Genomic DNA, 25311 nt, shown 5'->3' with positions numbered 1-25311 from the left:
CATTTGATGGCAGTTCTCACAGCGGGATCTCTCACTGACAGGAGAAATCATATTAAAAATAAATAAAATATATGGAGTGTGAAAGTTAGGCTGAGATGGCATAAAAGTCAATGAAGAAAATTAAACTGCATGAAGTCTGCCAGACTCAAGGTATAGAGACAGTGGCAGCTGATGCCCTACCTGTCCTTATTGGGAAGTTAATCCGCTGGGACCTAGAGTATCCCTGGATGGAGGACAACAATTCAGAGTATGAGGATGAGCAAGCACTACCTAGTCAAGCTTCGGCTATCAAGTGTACTCCAACTGCTGGAGCTGTTATGGGAAGTTCAGCGCAACTCCATGAGTTTCTTGATGGGATGGGGCACCCTTACATGAGAGATCGGCAGTGTTGCAGGCAGTACTGAGGGTTCCTGTATTTCCCACAGCACCAGTAAATCCTGTGATGTCAGCACCCAGATTGGGGTAGAAAGATGTGCTCATATTTAATGAGACTGCCACTGACATTGACACTCATCTACATATATTTGAGTCTTAATAAGGTTACAGAGATTTGAAGAATTTAAAGGGACAAACTACTTAGTTCCCAATTTAACTGGAAAAGCACTGGAAGCTTATCACATTTTAAGCCCTAAAGAAAGTGTTCAGTACGGGGTAATGCAGACTGTGCCCATTTTGAATCCTATTGGGCAGTGGTTCCCAAACTGTGCATCTAGGCTCCCTGGGGTGCCTCTGCGATCTCACAGGGGTGCCTCAGCTAGGGCCAGTGGTAAGCAAGATGGGGGACTACTTGGTAATTATTTTGGCTTAGGAAATTATGGCGACCCTAAGGGTGCCTTGAACTGAAAAGTTTGGGATCCACTGCTATAGGGTAAAGTTAATAAACATGACACGGGCAGGAGACTCAACACACACAGAGTTTGCAAGGAATCTGAGGAGGTTGGCAGGACATTCTCCCAAATAACTGACATTATTATTATGGAGAAATTGTTTGATCATATGAGCCCCGAGATTAAGACAGTGGTCTCAGATTGAAGTCCAATGACACCAGAGCAGGCTGCAGGGTTAGCCAATGAATTCCTGGCTAAACGTCTAGGGTAAAGAGGGCCCACAAAGACGGAACAGATCTTCCTATCAGAAGACCTGGCGTTGTTACAACTGTCATCAGCAAGGACATCTGCAATTTAACTGTCCAAAAGGCTGTGGACGGATAACAGGAACAGGGGCTCTGTTTCTCTGTGTATCCATTGCTATGATAGATGTGACTCAGGGAAGGTAGAAAATTACAAGAGAATACATGGTGAGGGGAATGTAGTCTACCAGGTAGAAACAGTTGCAGCAATGGGTAGACACACCCCTAACATGCATAAACACATACAAACAGTAAAGTTAAATAGGGAAGTCCGACAGGGCGTTAAGGGATACTGGGATATTCATATACATAGTCCGTCTATAACCCCTGATCTGCTTCTGGTAAGTGATACTAAACAATAGACGATGTTACCAAACATTTACTTGGGTGAATCAGACAGAGCAGCCTTCCAGGAAGCCCAATGGACTGACCCATCACTAGCGGGGACAAGAAGTGCTGCTGAGGAGACTGAATACCACCCCACTGTGATAGGTTTGTATGGGAGGAGGATTGACTATACCGACTGTCATCTTGTACCGACTTAATGGAACCAAGGTTGACTAAGAGGTAGTTAGCAATTTCCTTGTAGACATTGGGCTTGATTACTATAGTTAGCTCACGACATCCCAGTAGCAGGGCACTTAGAAGTGCGTAAGACTTGTGCCAGTCTACTGCATAATTTCTGCTTGCCATGAAGCAACCAGGACGTTAAAAATTACCTAACCTTGTGTGAGATGTACCAACATCTTGGGGGTCCACCTCATTGTGGACCCCCAATCTGTGCCCATCCTCGAATATCTTTAAACTTGGAGGCTTCGCACAGGAGGTGATAACCGATCAAGGGACCCAGCTTCAGAGTGCAGTACTCCATGTCACGGGCACTAGGAGTCTTTACCCAGGATATCACCAGATGATGGACTTACCAGAGTAGTATAGTTGGTAATATGGTACTCTGGTAGCAGGGTGACAACGGAACAGGAGAAACAGCAGATGGTGAGAGAATGCTCGAGGAAAGTCTATGACTAGCAGCACTGGTAATGGGTAGACTGTACACGAGGAACTAGATGGACAAGGAAACGTGAGGATAGTCAGTGGTCTGCGTATAGCAAGTTGTACCACTGCTATAGTGAGGAGGAATGTCCAGGAGTAGCGAGGAGGTGGTGAAAGTCAGCGGTCTGCGTATAGCAAGTTGTACCGCTGTCTAGGTGAAGGAATGGAATCCAGGTGAAGGTAGGTAACAGGGAAGTCAGTGGTCTGCGTTAGCAATTTGTACCACTGCTATGTGAAAGGATACTTGAAACTGGTGTCACAGGGAACAGGAGTCAGTGGTCTGCATATAGCAAGTTGTACCACTGCTATATATATGTGAGGAGGGGCACGAGGAGATGAATGCAATTCAGAGTATACACGGGCACACTGAACTTGATCCCACGATGATATCCACAATACAATGATAACTGAGCAGCACTGCTACATATACAAAGTCACAATAACTATCCAGACAATAGTGAACAAAGTCAATGGTAGCAATAGTCTCAGTGGATAGGAGACTCCGGAGGAGAACACAACTCAGTCCAGCTAGATATGCAATACACAAGCAAAGTCAATGAGAAGTATGCATACCGTGGTTCAGGAGAGCAGGCTGTCAGAGAGACGTGCAGAGATACCTGAACGGCTGAAGGCCGGCAGGAGGAGAGACCACTGGAAGGTGAAAGCGGTAATCAGGTTGGTGCAGCGCATGGCAGGTAAATCAGCATGAACGAGGCAATACTCTGGAAGCAGTAGTAAGAGGAACTGGAACGTGAAGAACACGGGAGAGTTGAGGCGGTCTGATATCCAGTAGCAGAGATGAGAGCAGCGGAGCGCTGACCCGATGAACACAGGAGAGTTGAGATGAGCAGGAACTCTGTAGAAGCAACGGAGGCAGCGGATAGGAATCAGCTGGCTGCAGACACGATGAACACAGGAGAGTTGAAGTGAGCAGGAACTCTGTAGAAGCAACGGAGGCAGCGGATAGGAATCAGCTGGCTGCAGACACGATGAACACGGGAGAGTTGAAGTGAGCAGGAACTCTGTAGAAGCAAGGAGGCAGCGGATAGGAATCAGCTGGTTGCAGACACGATGAACACAGGAGAGTTGAAGTGGTCTGGAAACCACAAACGAATAACAGGAATCAGCAGGAGCTGAATACACGAGGAAACACAGGAACACCTTCAGAGGCTCATGGGGAATGAGACTCCAAGATCAGGCAACGAGGTATTGACCACAGGTGCTTTAAATAGGGAGTGTTGCCTGATCAGCCAATTAACTGAAAGCAACAGGTACTGAAGGCTTGAAAGGGCTGCACATGTGCAGACCCTCAGGATGGTGGACGGCCACGGTTCCTGAATACACGAGAAGTAGCACACAACAGTCCGGTGAGTGACACTCCAAACTATGTGGGACAAGTTTGGGGTTCATCTGCATTACACAGTATCATCCTCGGATTAACGAGCTTTGTGAGCGGTACCACTGAACTCTCAAGCAATTGCTGCAGGCATACACTGAGTATGAAGGGTGAGACTTGGAAAATTCCTTGCAGCAGCTGTTGTTCATGTACCACAAAGTTCTGCAGGACTCCACTGTTTTCTCTCCCTTTGAGTTACTGTACGGATGGAGAGTCAGGGGACCACTAAACTTAGTCATCTTGGAACATGTGGAAAAGTTATGGGACAGACTGCAACAATCGATGTGGTTGACCCGTGACAACATGGAGGAAGCTCAGGGCAGGGAAAGCTGGTATTATGATAGGCATACACACATACAGGAGCTGGCAATTGGTCAAAAAGTGATGGCGCTAGTCCCAGCACGCAAGCACAAGCTCCAACCTTCCTTTGCAGGCCAATGCAAAATTATTGTGTGGCAGTGAACTATGTGGTTGCCTTGTATAACGCTATGGATGACCAAGAGACTGCCCCTGTCCTGGACATACTGGCCACAACCAAAAAGACATGTAACTGATGTTCTTAGTAGTATTGCAATGACTGGGCTGACCATCAGACTGGACAAGTGTCAGATGGGTATAGCATAGGTGCTGTATTTAAGACACAGAGTCGAAAGAGGGAAGATTAGGCCAAAACCAGACAAAATTGAAGCTAGAGTGAAATGGTCTAGACCCACCAACCAAAAGCAGGTGTGGGCTTTTCTGGACACTGCCCAATATTACAAAAAGTTCATCCCTCACTACAGCACCCTTGCCAAACCCTTGACAGATTTAACATCCAAAAAGTACTAGACAACTGGACTGGACTGATGACTGTGAGAGAGCATTTAGGAGACTGAAGAACGTGTTAGAATGGAGCGCCAAGCTCCGTCTCCTATAGCTAGCAGCCTGTTTCACTGGTTGTCTAGTGTACAGGAAGTGGGGCACTAGCTTCACGTTCGTGCCGCGCTACTGTGCATGAGCGAACGCCGAAACCGGAACTTTTCATTCCAAGTATTACAGTGAATAGACAGGTCGCAACAGGAGATAGCTGTATACATATAAGTTTTTAAAGACATCTATAGTGACTGGAGGCTCCCCACTGTATACCTACAGTAATTAGGAGAGTCTGCACAATAAACCTGCATGGACATGCAGAGTATTACACCCAATAACTGCCTGCATACAAGTGTATACTGCATGTATATGTGTATAAGGACACTGCCATATACAACCTGCTTAAGACTGCATACATATACAGTATGTGTGTAAAACTGTTTGCTGCTGTACAACTAACAAATGTGAGTACCTGCATCAACTGTTATGTTACAAGTTCAATAAACCAGCAACTTGATTAAGTTTAAAGCCTTTGTGGCTTAAAATCCATCCAACACCACTGACACCTTTTATAACCACCAAAAGGTATAACCAATAGAACGTTCTGGTCCCATAGTACTAGCAGCCACACACTTTGTGAGACGGTTAATTGTGCATACTGATGCCTAGGGTCATGGACCGGGAGCAGTGCTGAGTCAGGTAGGAGATGATGGCCATGACCACCCTGTGGCATACTTCTCCTGCAAGCTACTGGCCCAGGAGATGGTTTATGCCACAATTGAGAAGGAGTGCTGGGCCATAGTATGGGCTGTTTTGCAACCCTATCTTTATGGCTGGGAGTTCTCCATTGTGACCGACCTGGACTTTACTTGGTCACAGTGGAAAAAAGGTGATTTAGTGGCACATTTATAATTAACTGTGACAGCAACACTGGGGAGTTATTCTTTAAGCATAAATCATCAGTTGTGGGGCATACTAGTGCAGATATCTTCATGTTAGTATTTAATTATTCAAACACAGCAATCCAATCTATTCCTTTAGAATCATTATAAAAAGCGAACATTTTTAGGTGATTGCAACTGAATAAAAACAAACACACACTGGATACAAAACATATAACTGGAAAAAAAGTAAGTATTGTCTTTATAACCTACTTATACTTTAAATAACCAGGTATAGCACATTGCAGTTTTCACAAATTGCATAATGTACTGTTTTGATTCAGCTGTTATGAAATATGAAATAGTATTCTTCACTATAGTAGGGTGACCAAATGTCTATGGTTTTGCAGAGGCTCCTCCCATGGGCAAACAGTCTTATCAGTGCATATGGTGTGCCTAGTTGGCCAGTGCAACTGCAAGCTCTCTGCTTGTTCACCACCCCTAGGCTGTGTGTTCATCATTTGGACAAGCCCCCATCCTGCAACAGAGCTCCCAACATCTACTGAATCTACTAATCTGCCAAATTAGATAAAATAAGGGGCAGTGGGTGATTAGGATATTTGTCACATCGGCATTAGTCCAGAGAATTATAGTTATGTAAGTAATTGTACTCAATCACCTAATTATTAAATTCTAGAAAGTACAAGTCACACCCTCTGTTGACTTGCCACAAGTATTACATGATGTTCATCACCCCCCTCCCCCCATTGAAACACAATCTGTTTGTCCTTGGATTACATTAAAAAAAAACACATAATCATCTAATTCAATATGTAGAGATCGAAGAACTGGAGATGCAATGTGATTGGTCAGCATGTGCACTGATTGCTCTGTATCCTTAGGTATCTCCCTGAAAGAATGACTGTGAGAGTGGGATGGATCTAAAAATTAATGTCATGTCATTTTAGGAGAGAATAAACAAAAAGGAAACACATTTAGCAAAAGGTAAGTAACTTTACAAGGCTATGATTACCACCATAGTACACTTTTAGGTTTAGTTCCCCGTTAAAATTTCAATACAAAAAAGAAGAACTCTGAGATTGGCCAAATTTTGAACAGTTGGATTCCAATATAGTGAGATTTAAGAAGAATGCAATTTATTAGTGTAAACACATCTAATTCAATAAAATCATTAACTACAGTAAAAATGCAGTTTGCTAAAGCTCTAATGAAAATATATACTTCATAGTCATCATAAGATGATCTAAATAAATCCTATATACAATTATAGATCCTATATAACACCAAAAAGCGCACCAAAACTTTTGATGATCATTGAACCACAGCCAATATATGATCTAAAACCAATGTATATGCATAAATATTCAGCATGAGATCATAAGACAATCAGTGGATAATTAGCTTTCCAAGCATTGCATATATCCCAACTGTCCCGCATTTGGTGGGACATCCTGATTTGTGGGCCACAAAGGGGCGGAACACGAAAGTGGGTGAAGTTTAAGGCAAATGTGCCCATTTGTGGGTGCAGTTTGGGTGGAAAGGTGGTGGCCTTATTTTGTCCCGCTTTTGGGATTCTAAATTTTGAGAGGTATGCATTACAACAATTTTGAGCCATAAAACTTTACTTTAAAAAATTCATAGTTGCCTACTCTACTGGTATGTACGGAAGACTCTCGAATTTGTAGGAGTTCTCTCGGACTCCCTACAGAGCAGTGCGCCCTTCCACATTCTGCCCAGTTCCATAAAAAAAGAGAGTAGGGGCGGAACTTAGTGACACGATTCACAGTGAAATGCATCATCCTGGCCCCGCCCTACACTGTATATGCTCTGAATCGATACATTGATACATTGGGGCAGGGCAGTGATGATGTAATCTACTCTGCCAGGACCCCATACTTGGCACCAGGATCTCTCCTCCATGATCTCCCAAGGGCAGATCCAAAATGTTGGCAAGTATGAACTTAATATATTAACCAAACGCTATGTAATTGAAAACTTACATTTATATATTTAAGACCACAGATTACATACAGTGATTGCACTGAGTTCATAATTTTGTGGTTCCCAGGAAATTATTATTTAACTTATTTGAGGTCCTACTTCACTATTTCTGGGTCCATTGATAATATTTTATTGATTTTATTTAATTTATTTTCTACATTTACATATTTAACTGTAATATAGGGTAAAATATGTGCTATATGATTTCTGGTGGTGTCTGTATATTAAAGCTGGATGGCGGAGTAATGGTGTATGTATATTAAAGCAGGATGAGGTAGATGGGGTGTCTGTGTATTAGAACAGGGTGAGGGAGGTAGGGTTGTTTGTTTATTATGGCTGGATGAAAGAGGTGGGGTGTCTGTATATTAGAGCAGGATTAGGGAGATGGGGTGTCTATGTATTAAAGTAGCATGAGGTAGGTGGGGTGTCTGTGTATTAGAGTAAGATGTGGGAGGTGGGGTGCCTGTATATTAGAGCAGGATGAGGGAGATGGGGTGTCTGTGTATTAGAGTAGGATGAGGGAGATGGGGTGCCTGTATATTAGAGCAGGATGAGGGAGATGGGGTGTCTGTCTATTAGAGTAGGATGAGGGAGATGGGGTGTCTGTGTATTAGAGTAGGATTAGGGAGGTGGGGTGTCTGTGTATTATAGAAGGATGAGGGAAATGGGGTGTCTGTATATTAGAGCAGGGAGGGGGAAATGGAGTCAAATACATACACACTACTATGATAATCATCTACTGGCTGCCTAAGACAATATGCAGAGTAATGAAAAGCACATTAGAATCGGATAGAAAAATATGAACAAACTATGTATAAAATTATCAATTAATTTTGAGGATCATACTTTTTATTATTCATTATTCTGAATTTTTATGTCAAATATATTGTACATTTTTGGTTAGCAGAGAGCATATTATAGGTATTTTTCTATGGTTGTAACTAATTTACCCGATTACACCACCGCTGGCATATTTTTCTAAATATGGAAGGACTTTTTGCATTATATTACGCTTGTAGCCCTGATAATCTACTTCTATTTGACATAGGATGCAACACAGCTGTGCTATTTTCTCTGCATTTTTACACATTGTACTCTGTTTACTTAGGTGTCACAATTCCACTCTGCTTGTAAGCTGCTAGATTGTTGGCTGAACGACAACAGAGCGTACAGGGGGCGGAGTCAGACAGTGGAATGAGGGGAGAGCATAATACTGCGTCCTATAGGACCCAGTCATTTTTGAAAAGCTGGTTCCTTGTCTCGAATTTAGGGTAAAATTTACGGTGTGGTAAAATATAGGGTGTCAAAGCGATCACTGTACATAGATGTCACATCTGTCTAGATCACACTTACCAACTTTTTTCTCTTTGACTCCTGGGGTGATCGTGGAGGAGAGGTGAAGTGTGAGGATGGAAGAGTGCGGGCGCAGTGATTCGCAGAATGCGGGAGAATTACCTGCTCTCTCTCCCAGGAGAACTACCTGGTATTTGGGAATCTTGCAGACATTACGGGAGAGTGGGCAAGTGTGGTCTAGATTTACATACATACATGCATGCAGTGCAATGGCCGAAATATGAATGGTGCAGAAATTTCAGTTGCCATCCTGAGGTTTCTTCTGCTCATTGTGGAAATCCTTCAACTTGTGGAGTTACTTCCCCCTGGTAATTCATGAGACATCCATTCATTTTAACATAGGAAGTAGTGCATACTTGCCAACTCTCCCGAAATGTCCGGGAGACTCCCGCATTTTGCGTGAGTCTCACGGACTCCCGAGAGAGTGTGGAAATCTCCCGGATCAGCCCACTTCCTAGTAAAGTGGGCAGAATTGGATCCCCCGCTGTAAAATAACGCGTTTTGCATCATTACATCACTGGGGCTGGGCCAAAATGACGTTATTTTTGGAGCCCCGTCCCCTGCACGCCCACCTTCCCCGGCATGCTCCCGGACCATACTTGCTATAAGTTGGCAAGTATGAAGTAGTGCTGTGCATATTATTGGTACAGACACTTCTTGGTTTGCGATCCCCACTTAATGTAAAGCTTTGGTAATCCGAGATAAGCTCTGTAAACATAGGGATCACCAGAATTAGAAGAGATTACTAAACAGGAAGCAGCTGTGTTCTGATCAAGCACAGACAGTTGCTTCCTGTATGTAAGACTAGTAAAACAAATGCAAAAGCATAAATATAGTTAATGTGGGGAGCAATACTGTCATCTCTAAGTGTAAACTGCTGCACTTGGAGCTGATAGCTGCATCATGTACCATCTATCGTATCAGTATTCTGGACAAGGAGAGATGGTAAGATCAGGGTAATGTTAAAGGCAACATTTATGAATAGGAGGAGATTATGTAATATTGACAAAAAGGCTTACTAAACTGCTGAGCAAGGTAGAGAAATGTGAATGACTGCACTATGTGAATCCCTATGCAAAACATATTTTAACAATACAATGGTGTGGTGATTTTTTTTTTTAACAAACTATGAGGTTTGCTCCTTATGACAGCTTCCTCTATACCATGACTCCAAACTGTCCCAATATGAAGGGACTGTGCCACTGTCCCAACAGTCAGCACGTTTGTACCCACTACTGGAAGTAGCAGGAGCTGTTCACACCTGCCACTGGTGCGAGTAGCAACTCACAAGTGTTTTCATTGGAGGAAGTTTGGGGCAGCATAGCGTTTCCAAAGTACAAGCCATGCCCCCAGTGCTGGGTGACCATGACACAGCTGGTCTCGCTTTCTGGCTGGTTGTGTTGGGAGGTATTATTGTACAAAGGAAATATGAACTGCTATGACTGAACGTAATAGTATATACTGTTTTTAAAGAAATAGAGCAAGGACCTAAAAAGCAAACATGTAACATTAAGGAGACCAAAAATGTGTATCTTTAGATAGTTTTTACTGATTAAGTGGTATCAGGACAGACTGATTACATACTCATTGAGACAAATGTTAGCGAACACATGCTCAAAACAGAAGAGCTTTGTGAAAGTTGCTGACAATTGTAACACAGAAGAGTCTGACTAATTTTATAGATTAGTTAGAAGCGCCCTTTATCTATGGGTGATATCATCTTAGGGAAAGTAATTACTGTGAAACTTAATAGATGTATAACCTTAGACCTAGAAAGACTTAACATTAATATTTCTTAGCTAATTAAGAAAGGAAACTGTTGGTTTAGTACTATGGACTTAACCCCAGGGTTTGTATAACATCTGTATATCCAAAGGGGACAAATTTTTTTTCCTGCATTACACCAATAGGATTGTTTGAATATAACAGAATGGTGCAAGGATTATTTAATCAGTCTTCAACCTTTGCGCACATGAGGATTTCCATGTATGCTGATCAAAACTATTTAGGCTTGTTGTGCTATGTGAGTAATTTACAGGTGTTTAGGAGGAATAAGCAAAAGACTGTTGATAGAACCGAAATACTACTTGGGCATCATTTTAAATTTTGCACCAAAAGTGCACATTATTGCTCTCATCTCCTACTGGGATATGTCCAGATTGCAAAACCATTATATAAACTAATAGCAATCAAAACAAAGAACACCACAATCTAAGCAAATGTATATCTTTTATACTAAACTTCATCCTACAGTTGAAGGAATGTCTGTAGGCTTTGAATAATTTACAGGAAATAAAATATGTCTGTGGCTCCCTTCTGTTTGTGGGGTGGTGTTTGGACTTGCTCAAGATTATATTTATCAGCCAGGTATAGCTCAGTCCTCTAAATTTCAGGCACAGTGGGTAGTCCATCGGACAGGTGGCCCTGCACATGGTTTTATATCAGGTGTAATTTAAGTGTGTGTGTAGCTATAACAGATAAAGTATAGATGATATAATGAATCTCTCTTATTAAATAAGGCATGTTTGCTATATCTTTTCTTCCTACACAGAACTTAGTTACATAGACCTCACTGATGTCACTGTACTCGAAAACCCCAGAGCTGACACTCGCTCATCCTACTGTTGCCACTCTGCATCACACTGTCATCAGTTACATCAATGTTTATCCTCTTCATCTGGCATTACCTCTCTATTGGTCATGTCTCACACTAATTGCTCTTAGGTTTGCTCGCATTTTACTCACAAATGATCAGTCTCTCACACGTGCTCCTTAGGGGTGATTCTCAGAGCATACATCCACACTACTATATTATTGAGTCACCAGCAGCTCAGGTTGACAGCTTTGGATTGCCTGCATCTTTGTTCCTACACAGCAACTGCAACTGTTCGCAATTACACCAACTTCTCTCACTCTGCTCCTTCCTGGTTTCTGTAGACTCCTTCTCTGAACTCAGACCCTAGCTCTTAAATACATCACCGTTTAGATTTGAGTCCCCACGTCTCTCTCTCAGTACTCATACTGACATGCACCTGTATGTCACTATGCTTAAACCAACCCTACTGTGTGGGTAGGGTACTGGGTAGGAAAAGTTTGATTGTTAAAACAAGTGTTCAATCCTGCCGTTAAGGGCTTGGGCTTCAGAATGAGGTAGTATGCAATCCTGAATCATTAAGCTAAAGTCTAATTCAGAAGAGAGACAAAGTTTCAGATTTAAATTGAAGGCTCTCTCTTGGCTCTTGCTCCAGTCCTGCCATTACACAACGCCACAACGCACTAACCTGCGTGGGTCCATTATTGTTCCATTAGTGTCACATCACTTTGGTGGCTGTTACACTGGCACCTCATGCAAAGTAGATGTTACATGTCATTGGCACATGTAGGCTGTATTCTTGGGGCCTTACTTAGTCAAATATCTGAATCTGGTAATGAAAGCTGCTATATCCTTAATAAAGTATAGGACCAGATATACTTGACTTGTATTCACTAAAATGAGCAGTGTGTGACACTGGATAAAAGGACTCACTGTGTGGATGGACAACAGCTCTCTTGCATTGGATGAATAAACCAAAGTGTCTATATTAGTAGTAGAAATAGTACAGAAAGAGGCGTCTGCTTTCGTTAGTGTATACTATGATAAAACAACTATTTCTATTCATGTACGTGAGAGATCATAATTGGCACAAATTTGGTTGTCTCCTCAGGAATGAAAATGGTTAGATAAATGTTTGTGACAATTTGTCTTGCGAAAGGTGCCCACTCACATTCTGTTTTGGGAACTGCCCGTTTAAAATGGGGAATGCGTTTTGAGGGATTTGAGGAAATGCCATGGTGGAAAGTGTAAAAGGTCCAGTATACGTCCTCCTTATGATCACCCTGTTTGGTAATGTAGAGTGTTCCTTTTTTTCCACTAAATTACTGTCAAACAAGCATTATTTATACCTTAAATTAATTATGAGAGCGAGCGGACATCAGGATTTTTGCATTTGTGGGCTTTTTTAAATTTCATTTCATGGGTAATGGCCCAGTAGTGCTCAGTAGTACTCAATCTGTATACACCTTTTATCAGATGGGTTGTCTGTTCCAAGATTAGTAAGAATAGATATGATTTCTAATGGACGCTGTGCTGTAAACTATCTTCTTTTTCTTTAAGAAAATATTCATTTTTTATATTAATATGTAAAGTGAGATGTAAACATTTACTGTAAGACACGGCTGTACTCTAGTATGAAGTATGCTGCTATACAGAAAATGAACCCGCTGCTTATAAATTTGTCCAATCCAGAACCTTAAACTTTCTCAATTGCTGTCCATCCCCTTTTTGGTGGCAATAATTTGTTTGTTAATCTCTATAAAGACCTTCAGAGCCTCATATCAATCTATTTCTTGCTGAACACCTCGTAAAGGGCCAGGAACAGGCTAAAATTATTATATACTTTCCACCAATGACATCTTTAGTTCTCCATAGAAATATGTCCTAGCAAATACATTTTACAAGATCTGTTATGTCCAATTATTTGCACCACTAGTTAGAATAGACATTTATTTACTTAACTAGTCAGCGACAAGCAGAGAAAGCTGCTAAGATAACAAAGAGAGATACTTGTACCAGTAACATCCTTCATCCTGTAGATTGTTTAGGCCCTTTCAACCTTTTATGTGTTATTCATTATAATAATAAATGATATCACAGCAATATGGAACAATATAGTTAAAAACAAGCTATTAATAATCCACCTGTCCCATTTTACATTTTATATTCAGGAAATATTCTAGACACAAAAATATGACACTTAACTAGAGACTATTTCTAGTTTTCATTGTATACTTTGCTGCCCTTATTGGTGGTTCATTTGCTTTATACAAGTAGAATGTTGCAAGTAGCCAGTAAGTAAAGCACTTACCGGAGGGTTTTCCATTGAGTAAGATGGATCAGCAGAGCAGAGAAAGGATCATTTCAGTTCAGTTAGCCTCTGTTCTTCAGACTACACCTGTCTGATGGTAACTTTGTCTCCACTCAGGTAATAACTTTACTCCCTGTTTCAGTGTTTTTCCTCTCTTTCTCCCATGCGATACACCTTACTACATCACATGCCTCAGGTAATAACTTTGCAAGCGAATGATACTCCCTGTCTCTCTTCTTTTGCTTTAGTGACCCTTTTATCCTGGTTGATTCCTCTATTGAAAGTAATACCTCTGCTTCTGCATGTATCAGGTAACAGAACTATTCTTCTTTTTCCCAGGTAAAGCTCAAACTTAGGTCCTCTCCTTAGAGGTAAAGCATATGTTAGGTAACTGTTCCCTTCTGTACTCCAGTTACTACCAGCCCTTGTCTCATCTGTGCTGGGCACAGGTTGTCCTCTCTCTCAGGTATTGCTTGCCTTCCTGTCTGTCCCAAGCAGCATCTCTGCTCTCCTCCCTCCCAGGTAATTGCGATCCTGTCCTCATTCCCCTCCCAAACTCACTAAACCTGTCATACCAGCCTCTGCCATTATCCAACGCCTGTAACCGCTCCACTGCTCTTACGTCCTCACATTTGGCTGTGTGTGGCATCTCTGCAGTGGCAAAACACAAGGAGATTGTGTAATATGTCCCTTTACTATTAACACCTTATGATAATACCAGGGAGTGCAGCCAAGTCATTGAGCAAGGGCAGTGGTGAGCCTATAATGAGGCAACCAAAGCAGCTGGATCAAGCAGGCAAGTGCCTGGCAGGCAGCAAATTGTCCAGAATGAATTTAAAAATGCAGATTTTTCTGATGCAAAAGTATAAATTACTGATATATACCTTGTCGGAGATGTTATAACACTAAAACATACAATATATTTCTTTCAAAGAGTACAGAAATCATATACGAACGTTCATGGAAGTTTGTATTAGGGCTGAGAAGGGCAAGATTTCAGTTACTGCCTCAGGCAGTAGAACAGCTAGGGACACAATTGAACAATGGCATAGTGATTACCAAACTAGCACCCAATTGGTGCCAAAATCCACAAGGAATTCTATTTTATTTTATATTACTTCTAATCTAATATTTTATTATTTTTATATTGAGTATTCTGTAATGGTCTACAGTTACATCTGGAAGAAAATTGGCTTTCAAAACTTACGTCTTGAACTGCAAATTCTATAAAATTTCTCAAAATTTTAGTTTGCATCAATAATAAATGTATTTATGAATTGAAATGCCGAAAATAAAACAACTGAACCAATACTGTGATTCCTCCCACGAGTATATTTGTTCCTCTGTAGTGATGGTTATGTACAGATACAGACCAGATAGCACAGGCTCTGCTGATGAAAGAATGAGATTTGGGGGTATACTTAATAAACTGTGGGTTTGAAAAAGTGGAGATGTTGCCTATAGCAACCAATCAGATTCTAGTTATCATTTGTTTAGTACATTCTACAAAATGACAGATAGAATCTGATTGGTTGCTATAGGCAACATCTCTACTTTCTCTAACCTGCAGTTTAGAAAATATACCCCTTGGAGTAAATTTGTTATGTATAGAGATTAATCAGGACTTGGTTGTGAAATAAAATGTTATACTTAGGCCAAATTGCAAGTAACATTTACATTTCTTCCAGAATACTGAACTTAATTAGAGGCAAACAAAGATGTTCCTTTTACTTAGTTTGCTCAGACATAAGCCACAATGGTGCACTTACAAAGTGCCTATTATTCACCACAAAGTACAAAAAAGGAATTTGTTATGGAACTACACAAGTGTTGTATTTCTTTCAGGAACCTCTCAAGTCCCACCTTGCATTTGTGTTAAAGCTTCACAGCACTTAATTATCCGATCAGAACAATTCTGCAGCGCTGTACAAGGATATTTGTCACTCACATCAGTCCCCACCCCATTGGAGCTTACAGTATAAATTCCTAAACACACACACACACTAGGGTCAAATTGATAACATCCAATAAATCGACTAGTATGTTTTTTTGAGTGTAGGAGGAAACCGGAGCACCTGGAGGAAACCCACAGAAGCAAGGGGAGAACATTCAAACTCCACACAGATAAGGCATTGGTCAGGAATTGAACTCGCAGCCCCAGTGCTGTGGGGTAGAAGGGGTAACCACTAAGCCACCGAGCTGCCCACAGCATATAATCATGATTAGCATAAAGTCAAATATTAGTCTTAAATAATAAGTCACAGACACCAACTGCATATTGCTGGATCAGAGTGCCCCTGGCAGTTTTATTACTATATCTATAAGAGGTATATCAGATAAAAACATGTTTCTGATTCTCTCCACTTACAACTTACATCAACTGAGAGGGGAACGAGCTGCATCACCTCCAGGGGCTAATAACCCCATACCTAACAACCTCAGCCTGTGTCTCCATGCTTTTATATGGCCATAGGTGACTTCTTATATCTATATAATGTTACAGTAAGGGGGTAACGTATTCATTATTATTCATTATAATACACAAGTTTCAATTTGAAACAAAACATGTTGGTTGTTCTGTCTTCACTAACAGGTGTACAGTCCACTAAGGAACATTTACAAAATGAGTCACACAATTGATATCACTGTCAACAAATATAAGTGACAACACCATTACTCACCCAATATAAGGATATTACAGGAAAGTTTACATATATTTGTGTCCCTTGTCTAATGGGTAGAGGGTGTAATGCCCCCTTTGGATGAATGTGCTTGACAGATGCTCCTCTGGGGCGGACCCCTGTGATAACGGCAGGATTAAAGGTTTGAGATGCCCTCTCTTGTGCTGCTACCTCACCTGTAAGTCTAACATCTTACATTTGGCATTAGCTCTTGATCCTGATCAAGGAGACCATTAGGTCTGGGGACAACCATGTGTTGTGATGTAACTGGGATTAGTGCAACCAAATTGTGGAGGGGGAAAAGCTGCATGCAATAAATGTGATCCTCTATTTCATCAGAGAAATGGTCTGGCTCATTGTTTCAACTGTAATTGTACTGCGACTACCCTGCCTGTGTCAGCTCCACACTTAACTTTCACATGTTACATGTGCAGTGGCAACCGTCTGGTTAATTACCCTCCTGATGGAAAAGGACAGAGCTAAATCTGGTTATCATGTATAAGAATCTACAGAGGCAGCTGGCTTAGTACATGTACCTACACTACCCTAAAATAGTGCCCAACATGGGGACTGTGTGCACCTCAATACTGGGGTTTTGGCCTGATGACAAACAGTAGGTGTATGGCAATACAGATACCACAGCCAGAGCAGACACCTTCCAGGTGCTGCCTTTGGTCATTTCTGGATGCCGAACGCCAACAGAGGATCCCTATAGGGATGATGCCCATGAAAATACATATAAAGAGCAACATAGAGACTCGGGGGAATATGGATTAACCTGTGGTTTGATGATTTGTTCAAACTTCATGTTTTCCTGCTCTTTGATGTGCGATTTGTAAACCAAGCAATTTATTAAAGGACAAACTCTAAGCACATAATTTTAAACTGCAATGTTTAAAAATGTCATCTCGATTTCTATACATGGGACATATCCAATCCATCCCAAGTAATACATAGTTATTGTGGCATTAACAATTATATTTTATTGGCCCCATAATTCTCCATTAAATGTTGTGTCCCTAATAAATACTAACAGTACCTGAAATCTTCTTTTTTTCTTTTTCTTCTTCTTTTCTGACACATAATCCATACGGGAAATAAAAGAGCCCCCTATGGACAGGATAGACCGTCACAAGGAGCACACGAAGAGCAATAAGTTAATCTCTGGTGAGCCTGCCTACTTAATAGCCATCACCAGTGGTTTCTTACACCTCTCAGTCAATCATGGATTAGCTATCGACATAATAACTAGGTTAGTGAACCAAAAAATGGACAATATCCTGTGCCTTCAAGTCACCTTTCAACTTCTACAGAAGAACACTGTAATAGGACAGTTGTTTATTAATAGACATTTCTTCACCACTTGAAAAATGGTGCACCTTTTATGTACCTCAGCCGAGAAGGCAGCATAAGGAGATGCAGGAAGTATTATACTGCCTTGCCTCCCCCAAGATAACATCTCATAAAGAAATAGCTAGTAAAGCCTTCAGCAATCATGACAGGAGCTCCTTTGCGCCCTGAACCATGTAGAAAACAAATAACCTGTACTGCACTTTGAAACTAGTCACAGGGCATATACCTGTACAGGCTGCCTGTTTTCTAAACCCAAAGTGCTCTATATCTGCCAAAAAATAGTGTTTTCCCCTTTGATCTATTGCTGGCCCTGGTGTTAACTTCCAGTTATCCTGTATTTAGAACAGAGAAACAAGTTGCCTAATAAGATTCCAAAGTGCCCCGTGTCCACCTGATTTATTGCAATTGTAATTGCATATATTTAATTATTTTATAGATCCAAAACCTTCTTGCATTTGATGTATTGTGACTTTTTAATGTTTTCTCCTAGTGAATATCCCTCTGTTTTATCTGGAGAAGAATGGTTTGGGGGGATTAGTGTAAGGATGGGATCAGAATAATTTGTGGTTATTGTTATCGTGAAAAGTCAAAATGGGGGAGATTCAAGGGGCAGTCAGACATGATCAGGGGGAGAATGGGTTGGTTGGGATTAGCCTTGGTATAGGGGATAATAAACTGGTGGTAGAGATGTAGAGGGTGATTATCCTTGGTATGGGGAAAATCAATTGGGGACATTTATCATGAACACATGAGTCACATGGGGTCTATTCAAGGGGAATAGGCATGATATGGGGAAGAATCAATACAGGAAGACTGACCTGGTGGAAAATTAATATAGAGTGGCATGATACAGGAGAGAATCTATTTGGGGAAGCAAGACCTCGAGGAAGGGCCAATATGGGGGCTTGAGCTGGGGGGAGAATCTATATAGTGTGCATGACCCGGTATCAAAATATGGGCAAATATGTCCCCCTTTCAACTCTTATAAGTTTTTAGGTATGAACAGGATTTTTTTCCAAGCTGGTGTGTTCAAACCATATCCCTGCAGGTTATCTTAGTCTACAGTAAATAAGCTTCCATTGTTTATTCACAGCAAACCGTTTACCACATGGGGAGGAGATCTGAGCTGATACATTGTGATACTCTACAAAAATAAATATACAGTCTCTTTATACATTGTGTTCTTGTCCCTTCAGGAGCCCAAGAAGGTTTTAATTAGCTGCATTTTCAGTGTTATTATTAACTGCTGCTTGAGCCATGTTTTTGAAACCTGTGTGACAGCAAAATGATTCACAACCTCACCCAAAGCTGTGAAACAACAACAAGGGGAACAGTATCAGGAACTGAGGGCTGTAATTATAACGTGAAGACCCTGCTAACCATTTAGTTTATGTTTAGATGAATTAAGTGACTTTATTTTAAAAATATTCAACATTTTGAAGGAAGGATGCAACAGGACAAATCTCTAACAGAACGAAAGAAATCTCTGGCGCTAATATGAATATAACAGGTATAGGAAGAAGAACACAATTTCTGACCAGGTAACAAATGCAGCAGCTCTCAAAAGGATATATAAATACAGTTGAAATTGAACTATTACATGTACATGCAAATGATGTTTCTTAATGGAGTTTAGATCTTCAGAAAACTGTCCTTATAAGGATCAAATATAGAAGTCATTGCTTGAAAAAGTCTGTTCATCAGACGAAACGCGTCGCCTTGTTTTATGTTGCCTACCACTATCTGAGTGCCTGAGTAATTTGATTGCTATTACCAAGCCTGAAACGCTATTATTATTGGGACCTATCATCCACACGTCATTTGTGTGTCTGGTTACTTCTGCGCAACTCTCCTTTTTCCCTTTTGTAGGACAAATCTCTAACCATAAACTGTTTCAGTGAAGTAATTCTCTGTACTCTGCATTTTTCACCTGCAGTAGCAGACACAACTGGCTGAAACCATATCAATGTGTCGCATTACTGTTTGCAAAGCCGTTTGGAGGCCGAACCTCTCTATCCAATGCTCCTTTTAAGTAATTTAGTTTAAGATTATTCTATTCCAGATCCAACACCGAGAAAGATTCCTCTGTCTTTAGTACTGTCCTGTACAATAAATCTTACATATACCACTGGGTCTTCCATTTGTCCTTTGATTCCCACCAGGGGCGGGCTGGACTAGGGGGCAGGGGGGCAGCGGGTCCCCGGGCCGCTCAGTCTAACGGCTGTTCGGGCCAGCCGCCTCCCCCCGTCCCCCTCAGTGGATACAATAATAGCTTAATATTACCGCCACGCCAGCACACAGGCGGCCGCATCACATGACACGCAATGCGGCCGCATCATTATGACGCGGCCGCATAGCATGTCATGTGATGCGGCCACCTGTGCGCCCCCCGGGCTGAAACCTGCCAGCCCGCACCTGATTCCCACATAGTCATTTTGAATTTTCATGGGAAACTGGACATTGCATGTACACACTGTGCCCCTCTTTAGGCCACCATCCTAAACTTGTTTTCACCTCTCCACTAATAGTTCACTTTTCAGCTGCTAATGGCTGAAAAGTGCATTATTAATATAATGAATTGTTCCCACCAAAAAGGTTAACACATGTTCAAAAGTTTAGAATGCAGTCTATTTCTCCTGAGTTAACTTGCGCTTCCAGTACAATAAATTGTATTGGCAATAGCAGAATGTATGAAAAATGTGTTGATTTCCATCAGGAAAACATGTGCACAGTGATCATTATTCCTCATGGGTTATTGTTTCCGCACACAAGTGTGAATGAGCCCTAGCACTCATTTCAAAACAGGCACCATCATCATCTCTACAATTTATTTATATAGCACCACTGATTCAGCAGCGCTGTACAGAGAACTCATTCACATCAGTCCCTGCCCCATTGGGGCTTACAGTCTAAATTCCCTAACATACACACACACAGACAGAGAGAGACTAGGGTCAATTTTTCTAGCAGCCAATTAACCTACCAGTATGTTTTTGGAGTGTGGGAGGAAAATGGAGCACCCGGAGGAAACCCACACAAACACGGGGAGAACATACAAACTCCACACAGATAAGGCCATGGTCAGGAATTAAACTCATGACCCCAGTGCTGTGAGGCAGAAGTGCTAAGGGTATTGTTATAAAGAGGGACATATAACATAATAAACATATTATTGACTTGATACAGAATGTAATTGGCAGTATGAACGGGGAGCACAATATTAAATCAAACTGTGATGACGGATGTAGCCACTTTGTTTTGCTAAATGAAAGGAATTAGAAATCTAACAACAGGATTAGATATTCTTTGTATTGCTATGTGATATAATGTGCGTGACTTTATTTTTAGAAGCCTTCACCATAGTAATTACAGGCTGCCTATATCTAGCCGTATCTAGTCGTAATCGTGTCTGGTGCTCTGTTTTATATTGTTACTCAGAAAAAATGTCATATGTAAGATAATGACCTGGTTACAGGTCTTAATGTTATTTGCAAAATTCAAGCAACACCTACTCTGCATGAGCCATTAGTCTAGTCTAAGTGTAGTTTATAATAGTTTTTGTCCACCACCATGTCATCATCCAGTATTGTGTAAAGCAAAATAGATTTAGTGAAGGAAAGAAACACAGAGATATGATGTCCATTTCCTATTACTAATTTGTTTTTACCAACCCCCACCTATGGTAGAAAGAAGAAATTCCTTATGAATGACAAAAGCATGTCTGACATCTCTGACAAGATGCCTTGTTTGTTTCTTGCTATCCATTGTGGATGTGAAATAGTTAAACATTTTGTTCTCATTAGTTCAGGGATTTGGTAACCTGCTTGTAAACCCAAACTGATGATGTCATGATCAAGCCGCTCACTTACTCACAGGGTGAGATAGGATAGGGTGTGTTTAGTGATCATCAGAGTTCCTGCTAATCTTTTGGTGACCTGAGGTCCTCCTCTGCTGCACAACAATTTACAGGCAAAACATGTCACATTCTTAGATTCTTAAAAATGGACCAAAATTTATTTCCATCTCTAGTAAACTATGTGGACGACAATAAAGGTTCCAAACTGAAAATATTTTGGTCACTGTTCGTTGAGCTAATGTGAGAGTACCTGTTTTTTTGTGTATATATCCAAAATGTCTCTTTCAAAATCCCTCTGTCCACCGTAGAGTATCAGGACCATCTAACTGCTAGTTTTGAATGCAGGTAATTTAAAAAAAAAAGATAAATAAATATAAAATGCTGATTGATTATTGCATACTATTCATTTGGTGTTCCCTCAAATGTTGTTCATTAAAAGACATTGAAACAGAGGATAATTTAAACAAATAATTCCCAGCACACAGCTGTACAGTCCATGGTGTCGATGGACTATTGATACACACAAATATAGTCTAGTATCCACATCTTCTATTATTAGCAAATATGATTTCATTAAGTTAATAAAATCTCGCCATATAGACGGCGTGCCTTCGTTTCCTTGAGAAAGTCCCCGTAGCAGGATGAAACGAGTTGGAGGTATTTGTATTTTGATATAGACAATCACAAGATACCGCACTTTTGGTGGACTCATTTGGACTTTACGTTATTCAGCGGGATTGCTTTTTAGGACATGCATAGAGGCTGTGGCCACAGCAGGACTGAGTACTATTTTCTTCACCGGATTAGTCCTCAGAACACATGGGTCTCTCTATGTAGACCACAGCCAGAGAGTGAGGGGCGGACTCTAGCCTAGCCTCATGTTTATTATCATCACGGACAAGGTTGCGGATGTGATCGCTTCAAGTTCATAGGGGGTACAGTTTTTTTGGTTCACATTTCAAGTAGCATACGGACTATATAACAACATAACTATACGATCTTGTTATTTTCAGTAGTATATTCCCCAAGTGATACACATATCCACTTGAGAGCACACTAGATTCATATATGGTTGGTTAGCTCTATCTACAGCTTACACACATTTCTCCTCTATTGGCAGACTGCAGCTAGGTGATATGAAACGACCTCCACATGTCTGGTCTGATGTGAGACCTGTGACATATTAATAAGGTAAATCCATTTATACTGGCAGGGTCAGGATTTGTACTCTACATGCCTCAATATAGGTACTGATAATCCGTGTCTTGTTTATTTGTTTGGGTCCAGACTGAGAGGTCCAGATCTGTATATGGTCATATTATTGATCCAGTCTTTATCACTTTATCTGCATGATGTATTCTTTTCACTAACATGCCTATATATGGTGAGGTTCATAACTTAATAAAATCATATTTGCTGATAATAGATTGTGTTGATACTAGACTATATTTGTGTGTATCAATAATCCTTCGACACCATTGGACTGTACAGCTGTGAGCTGGGAATTATTTGTCTATTATCTAGAGAAGGGGTGTTGTTCTTAGCCCCAAGCAGCACGCTGATATTCTCTTTATTCTGGGTAGTGCATTAATCTATTTGTAATTACAATTGAAACAGAGGATAGTGGCAGCACGGTGGCTAAGTGGCACTTCTGCCTCACAGCACTGGGGTCATGAGTTCAATTCCCGACCATGGACTTATCTGTGTGGAGTTTGTATGTTCTCCCCGTGTTTGCGTGAGTTTCCTCCGGGTGCTCCAGTTTCCTCCCACACTCCAAAAACATACTAGTAGGTTAATTGGCTGCTATCAAAATTGACTCTCGTCTCTCTCTCTCTCCCTCTGTCTGTCTGTCTGTGTGTGTGTTAGGGAATTTAGACTGTGAGCCCCAATGGGGCAGGGACTGATGTGAATGAGTACTCTGTACAGTGCTGCACATAAATGGTGATGATGATGATAGTTATAGCTCCTTGCTATAAAATAACATTGCTTCACAAAACTACAACAATGTGGATTTAATCCTCACTCAAGGAACTGTGGGAGGATACATACAATCACTACTTGTACATTCCTTTTCACCTTCTATGCCTCCAGAATATTAGAAACCATAGATGCCAGCATTTGTACATAGTTTTCAAGGACACAGCATACTTATGGAAAGATGCATTAAGTAAGTATATTACACACAGTGCAGAGGCAGACTTTGGTGTACTGCAACTCCCATGATGAAGTTTTCCCTGAAGATTGTCATAATCTAATTTTCTCTGCTGTGTGAAGAGGTGCCCTGCAGCTGCAGTGCCCAGGAAGAGGGCGAAGAAAGAAGAGACTACAAACTACTCACCGATCCTGCTTTCGAGCTGTGAGCACCTCCATTCCTCACCTACAGGGAGGGCAGGGCTCATCAACCCCTGCTGGCCATCCGGCGGCCGGATAGGTGAGCCATTTCTGGCTCACCTCTGGCCGTTTAAACTGTTGGCGCCACTGCGAGCCAATCAGGCAGCTATATATACGCCCGGCGCTGCCATCTTCAGTTCAGTTCGCCGTCGGAGGAGAAGAAAGAGGACGTCGTGAGAGGTCCAGCGGCAGAGGTGACGGAGAAAGTGGCAGAGAACCCTTGTAAGGACTGGGAGCTACCTTGCCACACGAAGACGACGCGGCAAGAGATGGAGCCGTTAAGGAAATCGTCGGCGGGAAGCCCTTGTAAGGGCTAAGAGTGCCCCTGCCACGAACACAGCAGGAAGCAGAGCACCAAACCGGAGAAGAGGCGCCACCGGCTGGAGGGTCTGGAAGACCCTGGGGGGGACATCAGGGCAAGTTGAGAGTCCTGCACGGAGCAGGTGAGTATAAAACCCTCAGTTAGGTCGAGTATAAGGCCAGGGGGCAATTCAGGCATTAGGCCTGTGGTGCAGGTAGTTGGCACAAGATCCGGCCGCAGATAGGACCTAGGTAAGGTTCTTTTGGGCACTAGACCCCATAGTTAGAGTGAGGGGGGGTACCAGACCCCATAGATAGAGAGAGGGGGGACACAAGGTCCCATAGTTGGAGAGAAGGGGAGACATAAGGCTCCCGTGGTAGCACTAGGGCGAAAGGCCCTTGAGAGTGTAGTAGGGCGCAAGTCCCTTGAGAGTGTAGCAGGGCGCAAGGCCCTTGAGGTAGCAGGGCACAAGGCCCTTTGTTATGATCTGCCTTGTTTCTTTGTGTGCATTTTTGTTATGATCTGCCTTGTTTCTTTGTGTGCATTTTACCCTGTGTTATGATTTGCCTTGTTACCCTGTGTGCACATTACCCTGCAGTATCTGTGATTCTCCAGAGGAGCTGCTGTCCGGCCGTTCCTCTATCAGGGGTTAACTAGCACTGCTAGTTAATTATCCACACCTGTCTGTTGGCTATATATGCCTGTCTTTTCCTGAAACTCTTTGCTGGTCATTGAAGCTCCTAGCCTGCTCATGTGGCTCTGTTCCTGGATTACCTGCATGTGTCTCTGTTCCTGGTTTCAGTTAAGTTATTGGCTGCATTTCTTTATCATTTACTATTGTCTGCCAAGATCTGGAAATCCATTGTATCATTCAGCTTGAACTGTTTACTGTTTATTTTGCCTACCCTGGACTATACCTTTACTGCAATAAACAGTTTAAACATTTATATCATGTGTCTGGCTCCATGGCTGTTATCAAGGAATTGATTTTGAACAGAACCATAACACCCTTGAGAGCGTAGCAGGGCGCAAGGCCCTGGAGGTAGCAGAGCGCTAGGCCCTTCAGTGTAGAGAGCCGCAGGCCTCCAAGTTAGTGGGTCTCTAGGCTCCAGACAGAGTAGCAGGGCGGCAGCCCTGTAGTT

General features: G+C 41.7%; 1 protein-coding gene across 1 annotated transcript in view; it reads right to left on the bottom strand.

Moving 5' to 3' along the window:
- Nucleotides 1-14114, bottom strand: part of TMPRSS13 (transmembrane serine protease 13) — a 54917-nt gene extending 40803 nt beyond the window's left edge. The window contains exon 1 of the mRNA XM_075189759.1: nucleotides 13588-14114. Coding sequence (XP_075045860.1) covers nucleotides 13588-13602 — 15 coding nt within the window. The 5' untranslated portion in view covers nucleotides 13603-14114. The remainder of the gene's footprint in view (nucleotides 1-13587) is intronic.
- Between the last annotated feature and the right edge of the window lie 11197 nt (nucleotides 14115-25311).

Source organism: Mixophyes fleayi, chromosome 11 (genome assembly GCF_038048845.1).
Source record: "Mixophyes fleayi isolate aMixFle1 chromosome 11, aMixFle1.hap1, whole genome shotgun sequence".
NCBI classification, from domain to species: Eukaryota; Metazoa; Chordata; class Amphibia; order Anura; family Limnodynastidae; genus Mixophyes; species Mixophyes fleayi.
This window is presented reverse-complemented; position numbering and strand designations above follow the sequence as displayed.